General features: G+C 40.4%; 1 protein-coding gene across 15 annotated transcripts in view; it reads right to left on the reverse strand.

The window, feature by feature from the left end:
* CLASP1 (cytoplasmic linker associated protein 1) overlaps window positions 1-13630 on the reverse strand; it is a 268343-nt gene that overhangs the window by 56767 nt on the left and 197946 nt on the right. For 5 of the 15 annotated variants that reach the window (XM_032353907.1, XM_032353916.1, XM_032353915.1 and 2 more), the window contains 6 exons: window positions 10788-10891; window positions 8861-8884; window positions 7318-7562; window positions 4838-4901; window positions 2451-2453; window positions 2146-2309 (listed from right to left, as the gene is read on the reverse strand). In XM_032353907.1, coding sequence (XP_032209798.1) covers window positions 2146-2309; window positions 2451-2453; window positions 4838-4901; window positions 7318-7562; window positions 8861-8884; window positions 10788-10891 — 604 coding nt within the window. Of the gene's footprint in view, window positions 1-2145; window positions 2310-2450; window positions 2454-3232; window positions 3302-4837; window positions 4902-7317; window positions 7563-8860; window positions 8885-10787; window positions 10892-13630 lie in introns of all 15 variants that reach the window. The other 10 variants (XM_032353912.1, XM_032353909.1, XM_032353920.1 and 7 more) reach the window with 5 other exon arrangements.

Raw genomic sequence — 13630 nt, forward strand, 5'->3', positions numbered from 1 at the left:
CAGAGTGCAGAAGAACAAATCCAAGTTTGCAGTCACAGACCTCTAATAGATGCATGCATGGGGATGACAGCAGGTGAGTGTGTGCTCCTGCAGCGGAGGGAGCCAGAGAGGAAAGGAAAAGCACAAAGACTATCCACACCATCCTACAGAAGAGGAAGACGCCTGCCCACAAACCAGCCTGCAGTCAGAGGAATGGACAACGGAGCCACAACCAGCAGTCCTGGATTCTGGCCCCCAGCCTGCCACTAACACGAAGTGTGGCCCAGGCAAGTCAGGTCAAGTCCGTTCCCTCATTAATAAGATGAGGAAGGGTCCTTCCATTTTGGAAATTCCATGATATGCAGTCATCGCCCCATAGGTAGTAACTGGGTTGTACAAAGGCTCCCGTACTGATGGTAATTACCTGCTCTGGAGTCATTTGTTTACTCATTTAAACATTCACTGATCTGATACATGACCTTCCATCTCCTACCAAATCACAATGAAGAGCTTACAGCCAAGTATCTTCTGAGGTCATTTAAGCTCTAATACTTGTATGTTGAGGACCTGCAACTGTGGAGATAACAGATTGGAGGTCGCTCAACAATGACAGCGCAGTTTTTCGCACGTCTCTGAGTCTCTGCAGACCTTCTCTCTTTCTTCATAACAGCCAGAGAGTTACAACTGCTGTGTTAGCAATCTCCAAGCCACTGAACGCTAAGAGAGAGTATACCCGGACAAAAGGGACCTCACCTGTGCTAGAAAATTTCTAGTGTGACTTGTAAGAAGTTGAAGTATTAAAAAGGCTAGAGTCTTCAGAAGGATGTAAATAAATACTCAAATGTCTTTCAAAGAGAAGGGAATCCGTTTGCAAGTCTTGATAATATTTGTTTTTAATTTGTCTTGAGTGTTCACAAAAACGATACCAGCTCAACGAAGATATGGGTATTTCATCTCATGTAATGCAGGAACATTTCAACAAATATGTTAACAAGTGAATGTGGAAATTGTGTCAGAGAGTGCTTATTTAAGCAGATGACAAAACCATGGGTAACACCTATGAGAGTCTTGTAACATCAGCATGGTCTGGCCCATGTGGAGAGACATTTTCCAGAAGTGGATGTCCAAATGGCCAACAAATACATGAACTGCTCAACATCACTATGAGGGAATGCCAAGCAGAACCACAAGGAGGTATCACCTCATACCTCCTTAGCAACTGTCAAAAAGAGAAGAAGAACAAGTGTTGGCGAGGGCGTGGAAAAAAGAGAACCCTTCTGCACTGTGGGTGAGAATGTCAATTGGTGCAGCCTCTACAGAAAATAGTTCAGATTCCTCAAAAATTAAAAATAGAAACATCATATGGTCCAGTAACTGCACTTTTGGGTGTATATCCAAAGGGAATGAAACCACTATCTCGAAGAGATAACTGACCTCATGGTCACTGTAGCATTATTTACAAAAGCCAAGATATAAAACAACCTAAGTGTCTGTCAACGGAAGAATGGATTTAAAAAAAAAACAACACAAAAAACACAAGAAATATTATTTGGTCATAAAAAAGAAAACTGCTGCCATTCATAACAACATGGATGGCCCCTAAGGGCATTATGCTAAGTGAAATAAGCCAGACAGAGAAAAGCAAATAATGCATGATCTGACTTATACATGGAATCCTGGGCTACCCACCTACCCCACAAAAGCAAAATCCACAGAGGCAGAGTAGAATGGTGATTGCCAGGGCATATGGGGTGGGGAAAATGGAGAGATGTTGGTTAAGGGATACAAGCTTCCAGTTTCAACATGAATAAGCTCTGGGGATCTAAAGTACAGAATGGTGATTTCAGTTAACAATACTGTATCATATACTTGAAAGTTGCTAAGAGAATAGATCTGAAAGTTCTTACCACTACTACAACAAAAAAACGGCAATTATGTGAGATGAAGAAAGTGTTAAGTAATGTTATAATCATTTAGCAATATACACACGTTTTCAAATCGTCAGGTTTACATACTTCAAACTTACACAACATTATATGAGTTATACTCAATATTTGAGTTATATCTCATGATATAATACTATATAATATACATAATATAATATACATGACAATATTTGAGTTATATTTCAAAAGGAAAAAAACGGTCTAGCCCCTAAAATCTTACCTGGTTACATCTAGAGCCTTCTGAACCTTTGCCTGCACAGATCCAAGTAAGTCTGCTCCCATTTTCTTAAGTAATTGTGTGAGAAGAACAAAAAGCCAGTCTTGCAAGTCATCCTTATGAATTATTATAAAATCCACAAGAGTCTCCAAAAACATACTGAAAACCTAGGCACAAATGAAAACCAAATGTTTCATATGTGTAATTCATAATTTCCTCCAAAGTCTTTATTAAAAATGGACTGGTCATATAGAGAAGACAAATATATTTAAAAAAAAATAAATAAAGGAAAAAGGATCGGAACTTACTCTCTGTTGTGAATTCCACAGCAAACCAGGCCATGCAACAAAACAAACTCCATGTTAGTCCACAGTGCATTAATAGCCATTTCATGCAGTTTCTTAAAAGACCTAGAAAAGACTACACACTGATACTGATACTCTTCCATCCCTCAATATGCCTTCAAAATTCAGAACTGAGAGAAATTAACTTTGCTGAAAGTTATTTGTTTAATCCTGGAGGCCTCTCTTCCTTCCATCCGTCCTTCATCTTAAAAAAATTTAAAAAGTCGTTTTAACCATAATTCTGTACTATTACTGTCCACTATCTAGCATTCAACAAGTAATGCTACAAGATGAGGGAGGGAAAAAACTTTGTGCATTGTAGATTTTGAGGTAGTCCAATTCAGATACCATAAAGTAATACAATATAAAAAGATATTATTAAAGTCATTATAGTCTTTATTAAAAATTATGGCTTAGAATAAAAAAGATACAGTCCACATAATTCTCACGTTGCTGTGCGATCATTAATGCTGAATAAGGTGAGAAAAGAGTCCACAGGGGACTATCCTCGAGCCAATTTCAGAGAGGTTAGCAGCACTGTGTCCCCTACTTGGCTAATGAGTCATGCTCTACTGGGACAACGGAGCCATTATACACCTACTCAGTTGTAGCACAGCAACTGTTAACCACCAGGGGTCTCCCGTGAGACAGCTCAGAAAAAAACTCATGAGCCCCTGCTATGGGATTCCTGGCTTAGCTCCAAGGCAGCTAGCAAATATTAACTAAACTGAGACCTCCAAACTCACTGTACAAGAGCCTTCTGATGGAAACAAATTTCCTTCTTTATCCTCACATTCTGGTTCTGAATCAGCAATCTAGAGGTAACAGGTAACAGAAATTTCATCAATGCCCCATACCTAACATCCCTTATGCTCTAACTCTTATGAATCTTATGCTTAAAATCTTCCCTTTGGGGTGGGGGGGGGGACCCAATATAGGGCCCAAACCCACGACCCTGTGCTCAAGACTTAATCCAAGATCAAGAGTCAGACATTCAACTGACTGAGGCACCGGGGCGCCCCAGTCTTCCTGCTTTTAAACACTATCTTAAGAGAAAAATCATGGTAATTGTATCTTTGTATCTGTGTGGCCCTAGAACTCAACCTTTCTTGGATTCTACTTATGGTGTTAATGTTAACCTTGCTGTGAGGTTCATCACAGGAATTTTAAGACATGCTTCAAGACCAGTATCTAGAACTGTAGTCTCTCACCAACCCCCGCCCCACAGAAAAAAAGGACCCCCCCAACTCATTCTCCCAGGCTTCTATGTGCATCTCAAAGAACAGGGGTAACGTGTTATTTGCTGTGTCCCTAGCCCAGAGCAAGTACTCAGTGAGTGCTGAATGACTGGATGGAACATGTCTGATGACTCTAATAAGAAAGACAGGGCAGGAAAGGAACAGAGGTCACAATAACTGGCTGGCCATGACAGGTCTCCTTCTCCCCATAAGACTTACAAGAGACCATTTTTATTAGGAAAACTGTGGTCTGAGATCGTGAAATCCTGCACTGTCAAACACATGAGATTTGTTTATACTGACTTAAAAGTTCTCCCAATTTTTGTACTTCTGTTTCTGTCCTTTATCCATCCTTTAAACTTGCCCAATAAACTAATTCCTCCCATTTTCTTTCTCTAAAAACATCCAACTAGGATTCCTCCAAAACTAACTGTATTTGTTTCAAATTCAGACTGCAAGCAAGCTTCTGTAAAGGGTCCCTCTCGGCACCACTTCTAGAAAGGGTCTGGGTCATAGTCAGGGGTGTTTTCCTCCCAGCAGGGACCCTCCTGGGTGCTCTCTTTGCACCCCAGGCATGTGGACGTCAGCCAGGTGGCCACCATCCAGCAAGTTCTTGAGGATAGCAAAATTCTATTTGGAGAAGTAGCTTAACCTGGTTTTTCAATAAATCTATTACATAAATGCTTCTATTTTTCTATCTTGTCCTATATAGACAAATTCTACATAGGATACAAAAAAAATTATATACTTGACTATCTTCTTCACTTCTATTAAGTTAAAAAAAAAAGGCACTGCATTAGAATATGTTGTTTTATTCTACCCAAAAGCATCTGAATATGACTACATCTGATTCTTTCCATTAACTCTTTTTTCCCCCCATTATGTCTTAAAACAAACTTTATTTAGCTTATTTGCTCCATGTTTTAAGGACATCTGAAGTTCCCACAAAGTCATTCTTAAAAGATACAATGTAAACTACTGCAGAAACTGGTGTTAAATCTGTAAGGTCTACACTGTGCTGTGGGGAATTATCTCTCATTCTTAAGTAGTATATTATACGGCTCATGTGGGCATGCAGGGGGAGGGGTGGGCAGGCACGAGTCCCAGACTCACCTTGCTGTGAGGGTCAGCAAACATTCGGGTGAAGATCTCACACAGTCTTTTCAATTCTACTCGACTAGAAGAAATAAAATGGAAATTAATGAATGAACTTAGAATTTAATGATGAGTCAGCACTGAGATTAGCAAGAGCTTTTTTAGAACTAATTCTTATGTAGCGAATCTTTTTTCACAAATGAATCATTTTATTTAATTCACAATGAAATTAAGTACAAATATAAAACCATGACAGTTTGACTCTCAACTTAAAATGAGGCAACAGAATCTCAGAGAGTGACTACCAGAGTTCACACACGGAAGTGGCAAAGCCTGGAGCTAAATACCACTCATCTCATTTGAGGTCTGTTTTCCACCTGCCACAGGTGAACGGTAATGGGATAAAGTGTAGGAAAAGCATCTGCTTTGGAGTCAGCAGAGACCTTGATTTTAATATGTTTTGCTACAAACTACTCAGTTGTATTTAGATGCATATCAAACAAATGGCCACAGGGAGGATTAAAGGAGGGAATGCTGCATTCCTACAACTGCTAAGACCCAGCAAACATTCATTTCCTCTTAGTGCCCTTTTGCCATTCTGACCCTTACTAGGCTATACTATTGCATTCCATTTTTCCTTTAAGGCTTGATTAAGTGTCATCACCTCTTCCCCAAATCAACCCTGAGTAATCAGACGAGACAGTTGGTTCAATGATCCTTTAACATTATTTTAATTTTATTTTTTAAAAGATTTTGTTTATTTATCTGACAGAGATCACAAGCAGGCAGAGAGGCAGGCGGAGAGAGAGGAGGAAGGGGTCTCCCTGCAGAGGAGAAAGCCCGATGCGGGGCTCGAGCCCAGGGCCCTGGGATCATGACCTGAGCTGATGGCAGAGGCTTTAACCCATTGAGCCACCCAGGTGCCCCTCTTTAACATTATTTTAAGATTTTATTTATTTGACAGAGCGCACGTGCACAAGCAGAGGGAGCAGCAAGCTTCCCACTGAGCAGGGAGCCTGATGCAGCCCTCGATCCCAGGACCCTGAGATCATGACCTGAGCTAAAGGCAGATTATTAACCAACCGAGCCACCAAGGCATCCCGATCCTTTAATATTATTAATTATGAGATCTAGTTAGACCAGTGCCAATCAACAGATTTCTAGAGACTATTCAATGGATACTCAGTGAACACTAAGAAAAATCAAGAAACTGGGATCACCAGAATAAAGCAGAGTCTTAAGGAATAATCATCTCAACAAACCATCGTCTTTTTTTTTTTTAATCCTCATTTTGTTTCTAACAGCTCACTAGAGTGTCAGAAGCTATGTGCATTTCAGAAGGCACACAACAAAACTTCTCAAGACTTCTCGGGGGGGATCGGCGTTCAACAGGTACGAACAGGGCATGATGGAGTGGGAAGGACTGGGCAGGCACACTTACGACACAGGGATCCACTAGTCAAGGTTCACTTGGCTGTGCAGAGCCTATCTGTGACCATAAACTGATCCACTCTCACAAGTTATCTAAGAAAAATTCTCCAAAGACTATAATATCCATTATTTCAGGGATTCTAACATACTGGATTTTTCACATTTTCACATCTCTGTAATTTTGAGATTCATCTTATAATCAAAGACATGTTAGTACTACCATGGTTTAATAAGTAGCATTTCTTCTTAGAGGGACATAAAATAGCAGTGTGTCAACGGTCCCTCAGATTTGATGAAATATGATATAAACATATACTTTTTTAGTATGTGTGATACAGGCTCATTTTAGAAAATTTGTGAAATATAGAACCAAAGAAAAAAGCAAACTAATCAACTCTAGTAATAACACTGGTACTACTTAAAAGTACTCCATTTTAGGGGCAACTGGGTGGCTCAGTGGGTTAAAGCCTCTGCCTTCGGCTCAGGTCACGTTCCCAGGGTCCTGGGATCAAGCCCCACATCAGGCTCTCTGCTCAGCAGGGAGCCTGCTTCCTCCTCACCCTCCCTCTGCCTGCCTCTCTGCCTACTTGTGATCTCTACCTGTCAAATAAATAAATAAAGTCTTAAAAAAAAAAAAAGTACTCCATTTTAGTAGCTCGTTACTATACACATTTATAAGCCGTATGTGTGCATATTATAAAATTTTAGGCTGAGACTGCTAAGATTTTACCCACAACTCCAAAATATAATGAGCGATACCAACCTGCAAGTTGTTTTATTTTCTCCCTAACTTGCACACTGTATCAAGACTTCTCAAACACCACCTACCAGATAAATGTGAACTGCGGATAACCAAATGTTTTTATAAACCTAATAGAGCATTTGCCAACTATTTCCAAGTCTCTGGAACGCCAAGACCACATCTTAGTCATCTTAGCACCCACAGTGCCTGCCCCTGTGCCTGGAACTGTGAGGGCTCCAGGAATGACAGGGACTCTGCATCAACCACAGCTGAGTGTAATATAGGACTTAAAACTTGGCTCACAGCCTTGGCCTCTCATCCTCACCTCAGTGTTCTTTGGCTCTTCAGTAAGTTCTGCAGGCCTAGGAGCCCTTCTTTCCTTTCTGACCAGTTGGAACTGGCACAGTGGTTGAGAACTTCCGCCACGTCCTCAGTCTGCCGCAGATAATGGGGAATGCCACCGTTCCTGGAGCCGTACGAGCGCTCAGAGCAAACACTTGAGGCATCGCTGTTGGCGTCGTCATCAGAGTACATCCCATACGGCTCGTACCTCCTCCTCACAGGCTTCTTCTGTCAGGTGCAACGAAGGTGGGGGTGACGGAGGAAGACACGGGAAGGTGAGATGACTGTGAGTCACAGCACACGGAATCGACAACAGAGTCAAAGGTAAAAAGATACGCACGCACGCACACACGCACGCACCGCGCTTTCCTGTGCTCACAGATGAGGGAAATAAAAACGGAAAAGCAGACACCCAGTCAGGATAGTAAGTGACAGGCAGAGCAGTCCACAGCAGAGAGGGAAGAGTGTGATCTGTAGGACGGTGTATGGACTTCGCAGTGAGGCCGACTCGGGTGGCAGTCCTGCCGCCGCTGACTGGCTGAGGAACTTCAGAAAGCTCCTCACCTTCCTGCTTTGCTCTCCTCATCTTTGAAATGACAACAAGGCTACCTGTCACACGCCTGCTGGGGCCACATGTGAACTAACCTGGCCCAGCCCCTGCCACCCTGCAGGCATGTCCACCCGTCGGCCCCCTTCGCAATCGAAAGCATTCTATCTTGAGCAGGGTCTGTGGGAAAATTTGTTGGAATATCCATGCTTCCTTAAGAAAGTCTGGAACTGAAATGTCAGGGACATAGCAGTGCAAGTAAAAGGATGTTTAAATGGTCCGAACACAAATAAGCTTCCTGCAGACCCCCTTCATTTTCTCTTACCCTGAATATAAAACTGTAAGTTAAATCCATAAATAATAGAGCAACAGCTATTAAACTGAAAAAATACAATTTTCCCTAAAAGAAAAAAAAAAAAGTTAATTGGCTAAAACCATACAAATACAATTTTCTTCTGTCTTTTTTTTTTCCTTCACAAATGTAATCTTCTAATAATGTATGGCTTGTCCGTCCACCATAACTTGCTCGGGACAGTTCTGCCTGATGCCTCTTGTCCCGGCAGTTATGAGTTAGGTAGCACCCCCTTTCACTCTCAGAAGTATCCTTCTTAGAACTATAAATCATAGGATCGTCTGATATATATACACAAACTAGATTTGTAAAATAAGAAAGATGTTGAATATATCCATTCATGAAATAGTAATGACATTAAGAGTAGACACAAACTGGATTAATAAAATAAAACACTGACAGGAAAAGGAGCAGAGCTTGACATTAAAGAAACAAAGACTAAAACAGATGAGAGAGGGGACTGATTCCATGGCTAAAAAAAGCTTCACTAGACTTGACAAAATCATAATTCAGGCTAAAATTTCTACATTGCACTACATGCTTTTTTGCTTTCACTAGCTCCTGAAGGAAATATACTCGCAACAGAAAAAAATGGAAGTTGTAAAACAAAAGTTAAAGCACTGGTACCTTGCTCCTGGAGTCTCCTAACAGCTGTAGGCAGGAAAATATTGAAGGATGGGGAAAAAGCATAGAGAATTATGTCAGAAGCATATGTAGGGATTGTTCTTGCAACAAAAGTGTACAGCAAAACATATCTTAGCAAACCAAAAATATAGGTTAGCAAGCGAATTCATATCAAGCGAATAATAACAAAGAACACTTCCACAATGGCATTTCCTAGCCCTTCCTACGCCGCCGAGCAACACGCTCCAGTTCTCACTACACTTTCTGCTATGCTAAAACTCTTCCCACGCCACCAAGGTATATCCCGAAAGTCATCATAAGTTCTCCTGTCTGTTCCTATGCTAGATTCTGTCTGCCCCTGGGGTTTCTAGCCTGGGAGGCAAACACTGTGTACCATTCCTGTGCTCTCTCCTCTGCAGCAGGTCACTCGGGGAGGCTAAGCAGTTTGGATGAAAAGTAAGAAGGGCAGCCTGAGTGGACTGAAGGCTAGAGCTCAGAGAAAAGCCCGAGTCAAGGAAAGCCCAAGCTCAAGTTCTCAAGTCCAACTCTGCCCCCTGGAACTTTGTGCACAGTCCCTTGGGTGGTTCTTTGAAGAACGAGGGAACTCCCCCCGCCTTAACGGGAAGTCCCATTTAACTAAGGGTTTTGTACATCCATCATTTCCCACCCCTCTGACCTCCTAATAGGGTCTCTGAATAAATAAGAGACAGATTCTCAGTGCTGCAGCTTGGAAGGAAAAATAGCCTCCCAGAGTTCTGTTCCAGCTCATGACTCTGAAGTCAAAGCCATGGTTAGTGCAATTATCCTGAACTCCAGTACCTGCCAGGAAAAAAGCCCTTCTACACAGAAGGCTGCTGAATAGAGCTGGCCAGGCGGCCCTTGCTTACAGGAAGAGCATCGGCAAACTGCTTGCTCATAGCCGCTTGTCAAAGAAATCTGACTGAGCAAGAATAAATGAGGGCGACACAGGACGGGATGAAAGTGAGAATCCCTGTTAGCCACAGACTGTAACATTTTGATCAGATGAAAAACGGGGCTGGGTTTAAAACTTCTGGGTCTGAAAGCAGGATGTTATAATACGTTTTCCTTAGAGAGACAATATATCTTAAAACAGCAAGGCCAGGGATCAGACAGCTCTAAAGAGAATCTATTTTAAATGCTGAGCACATCAACCAGATTATGCTAGAGGCAGTGTCACTACCAGCTGAAATGCATCTTTTAAAAGCAATGTGACCACAAGCTGATTCTACCAGGGGATGTTCTGCTATAAGCACAAATTTAAGGACCTCTAATCACTTTATGTTGCTGTTGGGGTTTTTTTTAGATACTCCATTATAATGATGCAAAAACACATTCCACCAATGCTTTATATCCTAAGAGTTCATCGGCATTAAAATTTAGGAAAGTTTCCTTAAATAATGACTTAATGACTCATTTTTAAAGACAAACAAATGAAGGTAAAATCGTATGGAACAGCTAGTGTGGTCATGGAACCAATGTGAGATTTTCCAACCACAAACTCTGTTACCTACTATTATAATGTTATGTTTAGGCTATGCCATCAGAGCCTGTAAAGCAAGAGAAGCGGGAGGATGAAAAAAGCAAATGCTGAAGAAAAAACACGGAGAAAAAGAAAAAAAAATAAAAAACGGAGCCCAATGACATCAGATAAGTCCAATGTCATCAAAACTTCCTTGATACTGAGGAGCACAGAAGAAAACACTTGACGTCAGTATTTTTTGTAGGGCCAATTTTCACTTATGTACAGGGATAGAAGTTTAAAGACAAAGTGCCAACAATATCAATTTACCCAGTATTTCCACAATTTTATGGAGTGCCCAAGATGACTGAGTACACTGATTTGGGAGGCGATTTTCTGTTAGGACAGAGAAAACAGTCCAAGAGATTGTATACACATTGCGACTCTTACCAAAGCATCAGCAACAGCAGCCTCAAGGTCTGTACTCGTGCTCAGAACTCGCATGGCATTCACAGAGCCAGGTCCTCTTCCTGCCTGGCCAAGCCCAAACCGGTCTATTTAAGAAAAACAAAACCGAAAGATATGTCACTTTAATTCAAATTTCCTCAGTTCTTTGCAAGGGCTCCTGCCTCTTCCCATCTATTGGACAGAGGCACTGGAAAGTTTCTAGCCAATCTGAAGGACCCTTCACTTGCAGTTCTAACTGGACTTGGTTACCAGCAGCAGAGGTTAGCCTGTTCCACATTTAATACTCTCGTGCCACAAAGCATCTGAATAATTAAAATGGCTCTTTAATGATGTTGTATTTTTGAAGTGTTGCGACATGGGAGAGTGAGGGGAACTTATTATGGAAGTGAGCTGGGCTGGGGGCTGAGTCTTTTAATCTAGTTAGTGCTCCCTCTGGAGGCAAGCGGCCCTGATGTTTGGTCAAACTAATTAGAAAGCTTCATGGTTTGACAACAGAGTTCTAATGCAATGTGTAATAAAAAGTTAAAATTTGAAACAAATGTATTTGACTGATCTCTGCAAGTTTTCATTCGTGTCAAGACTGTTTAACTGTCATTAGCTGAGCTCAATTTTTGGTACTTGTTTATGATGCCTGTGTCACCAAAGGTTATTTAAAAATCAGTTTATTAAAATTCTTCAATGAGCATCACAAAAAGCTAGCATCTTCACTGCAATACACTAACCATTCAGGTAACATCAGTATACATTTTTCCTGAGTCCCTCAAAGGACTTTCAAATGATAGCCTAAAAATGTAAACAAAATGGACATGATCCAAAGAATCTAAAATAAATTTCAGCAATTCAATTATTTTAAGCCTATTAAGGATCAAGGACAATGAAGACTAGCTTTTTAAAAGTTCCATATCATCAGGAGAGCAGCCTTCCTTAAGAAGAGCTGAGGTTAAAGCTATAACAGGAGAAAGTTCATATAAATTATACTTCCTAAGTGTATCACAGTATTTACTGGCAAACATTTATTTAAAATGCTAATATATTTTTAAAAACCTTTGAAGAAAAATTTTAAGATTAAAAAATGTTTTCTTTTTGTGAACAAATAAGACACTGTTTGGACCATAAATAAATAAATAAATAAATAAAACAAAACCCAAAAGCCAAAAAACTCTACTAGCCATATTCTCATAATGACGCATTTAAAATAAAAAGAAAGCTAAATCTGTTTTATGTGAATTGATCTTTCTTACAAACTGATATATTTAAAACTCAGATATGTAGCAAGAGTTCTTCAGAAAACAAGGACTATAAAAGTGAGGTGTTACTTAGCTTTTTTAAAATGCCAGTTTCAAAAATTACACTTCCCAGCACCACCAAAAGGGGAAAAAATTTAAACACTGCTAACCAAACATTATACAGTCACAAATTTTTATAAAGAAACAAAAATTATATGTGATACTATCCCCTTTTTTAATGCACTTGTTAGTCGTACTGTATGCTGTCTTAGCCTTTATGTTTAAAAGATGATTAAATGTGCCAGATAAACTGAGACCACAAAGCAATTATATCTAGATCTCTCCCTATGTATTATATATATATATCTATATTACCAGTTGACACACAAAACAAGTGTAAATTTGAGATTTGCTGTGCATATGCTTTTATACATGATCTTTGCTCAAGTCTTTTTACCATTAAAAAAGGGTAGATAGTAAGGGATTTATGAGTAACAAAATGAAAATTCAGTTGTAAGCCATTTAGAAATTACCAGCATAAACTTAAATAAAAAGGAATCTTAAAAAATTTAAAAAAAAAAGTATATCTCATGCCAGCAATTCTTGCTCCAGGGATAATACGGATTTTTTCTGACAGAAAATTAAAACTGTAAGAACAATGCAATTATTCTGTGCTTCCCCGAAGCATACAGCTCTGCCATACACAGTGACTGCCGATCACTGGATATGTACCATAGATCATTTGAATTTCAAATCTGAAGGGGAAATGTTTGTCTGGATCTGAGCAAAGTTACAAGCTTTGTTTTCACCAGACCAAAGTCTGTTCTACACTTGCTGCTCTGATGTTATGATGAAGCTCCATTTCCCAAGAGATGGGTATGTGTGACTGTGCCTTCAGCCTGACCCCTAATTTTCAGGGGACTGTACTCATCAGAGTGTACGTAATGAAAAGCATAGCTCGCTTCGCTTAGAGGAAGGACGGAGAAAATAACTCCATGAATTGGTGACAGCTGTCCTCATTGACAGTCTGCCTTACTCAGGTAAGAAAACTGTAGTTACCATATAAAAACGATGTCAGTTAAATCTAGCAAACTGAACATTTCTGTATGCTTACTTTTTGCCCCAATGGCTAAGCAGGGGATTTTTGGTATCGTTAAAGCAGGCTGGGATGGAACATTTAGGGACCATGGGTTGCGAAGGCTGCCTGCCGCCTGACCTGATCATCTGAATCGTGACCTTGTTTTTCCATAAAAGTTTTAGCATACACATTTATACATATGGGATTATGCACACTAGGAGTTGGAGCATTTAGTAACTAAACAGTTCCTCCAAGTAATTAGAACCTAACACTAATAATTAACACCACAAATCAACACTTTTGGGGAGCAAAGCCTTGGGAAATGAAAGACTCCGTCGGGTGACCTCCATCCCCTCTCTCCCCATAGGGACTTTCCAGGGCACCTATTTCAGGTGGCTCTTCTCCTGAGGGGCAGAGTCAAAAGAGGCGAAGAAGCCCCTCCCCATGTTTTTGTTTCGTTTTCACATAAACATGAACACTGGAGAAATGATGTTGTCAAACAGGCTATAAAGCATCTACGG

This window comes from Mustela erminea, chromosome 8 (assembly GCF_009829155.1).
Source record: "Mustela erminea isolate mMusErm1 chromosome 8, mMusErm1.Pri, whole genome shotgun sequence".
In the NCBI taxonomy this organism is placed as follows: domain Eukaryota; kingdom Metazoa; phylum Chordata; class Mammalia; order Carnivora; family Mustelidae; genus Mustela; species Mustela erminea.